This window comes from Gekko japonicus, unplaced genomic scaffold (assembly GCF_001447785.1).
Source record: "Gekko japonicus isolate JY-2015 unplaced genomic scaffold, Gekko_japonicus_V1.1 scaffold1850, whole genome shotgun sequence".
NCBI classification, from domain to species: Eukaryota; Metazoa; Chordata; class Lepidosauria; order Squamata; family Gekkonidae; genus Gekko; species Gekko japonicus.
Window position 1 is genome coordinate 105,158 of NW_015163658.1, and position 4,214 is coordinate 109,371.

General features: G+C 55.9%; 1 protein-coding gene across 1 annotated transcript in view; it reads left to right on the forward strand.

Moving 5' to 3' along the window:
* SMARCC1 (SWI/SNF related, matrix associated, actin dependent regulator of chromatin, subfamily c, member 1) overlaps positions 1-4,125 on the forward strand; it is a gene marked incomplete at its 5' end in the record, with an annotated part of 96,374 nt that extends 92,249 nt beyond the window's left edge. Inside the window, 2 exons of the mRNA XM_015407715.1 lie at positions 1,598-1,771; positions 3,398-4,125. Of these exons, the coding sequence (XP_015263201.1) occupies positions 1,598-1,771; positions 3,398-3,489 (266 nt within the window). The remainder of the gene's footprint in view (positions 1-1,597; positions 1,772-3,397) is intronic.
* Positions 4,126-4,214: the final 89 nt, after the last annotated feature.

The window sequence follows — 4,214 nt, forward strand, 5'->3', positions numbered from 1 at the left end:
AGAGTTTGTTTGGGGGATCCTGGGGCTCTCGTGCAGTGCCCCTCTGGCCTCTGGAGTGGGATCCTTTCCTCTCTCCCAGGGAAGAGGGTTTGGGCAGCTGCGTGTGACCCTGGGAGCTGGTTCTGTCTCACAGGCTCCCTGAGTCCGACGGCCCCTGCCAGGCCAGCACGTGCAGCCGTCTTCCTTTCCGGAGGTTCCACTGTGACTGGCTCTGCAGTCAGTAGTTTCTGTGTCGATCCCCAGCCCGAAAGACGTCCGTCTGGTCTCGGCCTTTTCGGCCCGGGCCCCAACCCAGTGGAATGAGCTTCCACTAGAGATCAGGACCCTGCGGGACCCTTTACACTTCCGCAAGGCCTGTGAGACGGAGCTCTTCCGCCAGGCTTTTGGGTGAGGCAGTGGGCGTCAAATACCATCTGGCTCCTCCTGCTACCATCCTGTTACCTCTTTGTGACCACCTGTGCCATAGTCCTTAATCTTCAAGGACACAGATTGATATCCGCTTTGGTTTACCCTAGGTATGGTACTTACAATCTGCAATCTCTTATGGGGTCTACACCAGGGGTGTCGAACTCATTTGTTATGAGGGCCGGATCTGACATAAACGAGACCTTGTTGGGCCGGGCCACATGTGTCATAAGATGTAATGCCAGGTAGCGGAGATATAAACTTTGTAAAGGACACGAACACGAAGGGGGTTTTTTTACTTTAAAACATGCTCAAAACATTAGCACTCTTGCGATATTTTGTTTATTTAATAATTTCTGATAACTGACACCTCTTGCTCTGAATTACTGCATCAAAATGTCTGTGCTGTTGCAATCTTGAGTATGCTGCTCAGGTGTGTATCTGTAAGCTGCAAACCTACAATGATGCAACAGCAGAACTGGAAGAAGCAGAAGACAGCCAGTTCTACTGCTGGCCTGATAGAAGTCCTCCGGGGGCCTGATCTGGCCCCCGGGCTGCATGTTTGACACCCCTGGTCTACACCTTTCTGCCTTTAATTTTATAACACCAGGGCACCATTGTAATGCTCCCTCTAAGCCGTGGTGTCTTGTGAGCAAAAATTACTATTTTGTGAGCTCTTGGCAGTAAAGTTGTGAGCTAGCGATTGGGCTACGGCATAGATCAGTTTGCTCCGGAGCCCTCCCTCCTGAGCTAAGACAAAAATGTGTGAGCTGGAGGCTAAAAAACTGTGAGCTAGCTCACACTCACTCAGCTTAGAGGGAACCCTGGACTGGTGATGGAGTGATTGCCATCATTTAAGGGTTTCAGGGCTCTTTTTGTAGCAGGTACTCATTTGCATATTAAGCGACACACCCCTAATGTAGCCAATCCTCCAAGAGCTTACAGTAGCCCCTGTAAGAAGAGCTCTGTAAGCTCTTGGAGGATTGGCTACGTTAGGGGGTGTGGCCTAATATGCAAAGGAATTCCTGCTACAGAAAGAGCCCTTAAGCTTACAGTTTTAATTCTGTTTTTATTGTTTTATATTAAGTGTTGTAACCCGTCCTGAGCCCCCTTGCGGGAAGGGCGGGGTAAAAATAGAATCAAACCCAAGTCAATACATTTCAGTGCACGTTTTCCCCTTCCCCTTCTGCAGGTCAGATCCTCGGACCAGGCTCCATGATTCCCGGGCAACCCGTGCCCGGTGGCCGGATGATGCAGGCAGGAGCAGCCAACAGCGGCAGTGCTGGCGCCCCCCAGCCTGCCACAGCGCCAGCAGCAGGGAGTATTGCTGGACCTCGGGGGGCCCTGGCGTCGCCCAACGGCTTGTGTGAGTGGGCTTCCCGTGTTCTGGATGCCGCTGGGCCCACCTAGTCTTTGGGATGTGCAGCCTTCCTTCCTTCTGAGAGCCAGCGTGGTGTAGGGGAGAGAGTGTTGGGCCAGGACCCAGGGAGGCCTGGGTTCGAATCCCTGCTTCTACCACGGAAGCTCCCTTGGTGACCTTGGGCATGTCGCAGACTCCCACCCTGCCTCACGGGGTTGAGAGAAGACAGGAGAGGAGAAGGATGTGCTCTGCGCTTCTTTGAGTCGCAGCCGTGGAAAAAAGGGGGGAAATGAATCAATCAATGCAAATGAATGCAAACTTTGCCTCCCCAGTAGTCCCAAAATAATGCACTGCCCTTTCCTGCTCAGCGGGAGGCCTCCGTCTCCAAATCCCTGAGGTGCCTGAGCTTCCCGGTGGGGGATTCTCTGCTGTGGGCTTGCCTGTCATTTTATTTTGAAAGTCCCCTTTCTCCATCCTTCCGCAGAGGGCAGACGTTGCATCTGGGGTAGCATTGCCTAGTGGTCAGGCGTTCAGTCTTCTGTCCTTTCTGTAGAGCATTTCTACCCGAGCTTTCCACTAAAGGGCAGCAGTCCACTTCGTGAACCCAGGAAGCCCGTGAAACGCCCCCACGACAGCTGTGCCAGAGAGCAAGATCCTCAGGGGAACAGGCTTCCCTCGGGAGGAGGCGGTGGGCTCTCCTCCTTGGGAGGTTTTCAAACAGAGGCTAGAGGGCCATCTGTGACAGCAATGCGGATTCTGTGGACTGAGGCAGTTCACGAGGAAAAGGAGGGCAGGGAGGGCTGCCTCAGGGCTTAGTTCTCGTGGCCCTGTCTGACACGCCCGGGGAAATGCCAATCGCCACTTTGGGGGTCAGGAAGCAGTTTTTCTCCTGGCCACTTTGGCTGAAGATCCTGAAGGTTTTTTGGCCGCCTCTGGGCGTGGAAGAGGGGTCACTGGGGTGTGTGGAGGGGGAGGTATTTGTGAATGTCCGGCATTGTGCAGGGGTTGGACTAGACGACCCTGGAGGTCCCGTCCAACTCTATGATTCTGTGATCTCCTTACAGCCGGGCTCTGATTCCTCTGTGGACTCCAGAGCCCCTCTAGTTTTCCTAGCAAGGCTCCTGTGCTTTTCAGCTGTGTGTGACACGTGTCACGTCCCCCATGCTTTTCAACATCTACGTTAAGCCACTGGGAGAGGTCATTCAGAGATTTGAAATGAGTTGCCACCCGTAGGGCATGGAGCAGGGGTCCCTGGGTGTGTTTGGGGGGGGGTATTTGTGAATTCCCTGCATTGTGCAGGGGGTTGGACTAGATGACCCTGAAGGTCCCCTTCCAACTCTACGATTCTATGATCCTTCAGCAAAGCAGAGGAGGCCGGGTAGAACCATTTTTGCCTCCTGCACACAACAGATCTCTCTGGGGAGAGGGTATGCCAGAAACTGACACGGTCCCAGGTGTGAATTCTCCTGCCCAGATGTTGAGAAGAAGGGGAATTCGCCCTCAGTGTGTGTTTTTGTTTTTTTAAGTCTCCCTGTAACACGGGGGGGAGGGGGTTTGCTGCCAGGTGGGCTTGCCTGGGGCACTTCCAGCTGGTTCCTGAACGTCCTGCTGATTCCCTTTCTTTCTCTGCAGATCCACCGCCACCGCAGCCGCCGGCACCACCTCCAGCCGACGGGGTCACTCCGCCTCCTGCAGGAGCGCCACCGGCCTCCACAGCGCCCTGACGGGGTCCAGCGCCAAGGAACGGCTCCTGCTGTGCCAGTAGCAGCCCCCAAACCACCCTTTCCTCCCTTTCTCTCTCCTTCCTTCTGCGGCGCCAGTCCCCTGCCACCCGGCGGCACCACCTGTGGTCCAGGCGTGGCTTCCCAGCCAGGGACACAGACGCACGAGGCTTCCGCTGCGTCCCCGCGGTGCTTTGCCTTTTGGCCTCAGGACTCTCTCTCAACCACCAAGCCAAAGCGGCGGCTTTGCTGTGACACCCTCCCGGGCGGGCCACTGCAGCGTGCAAGAGGCAAAGCACCACAGTGCGGCAGCGGAGGGGAGAGGAGTGCTCCCCGCCCCCCGGCCTAACCATCCCGGTCCACCCTGCCCAGAGGCTCTGCAGGTGGGCCGTTACCCAGAACCCGTGCGGAGCTCTGGGCCCGCCTCGCAAGCCGAGCAAGGGGAAATGTCAACTGGCATCAGCCCTCTGCCGTGGCGCGAGTCGCTCCAGCCCCTGTCTTTTCAGTGGGGGGGGGAGGAAGTGGTCGATGCCACCCCCTCCCCGCCTGTTCCCTCTGCAAAGCCCAGCAACCAGCAAAAACGAATGTCCACTTCATTTTCTCTCCCTTTTTTTTTGGAGTGGGCATTATGTGTTCTTTTTTTAAAAAAAACGAGCACGCACGTAGACCCCTGTAGGCCGCTGGGGAGTGCCGGCATGCAAGGCTCTGTGGGAGCACTGGGGGGGGGG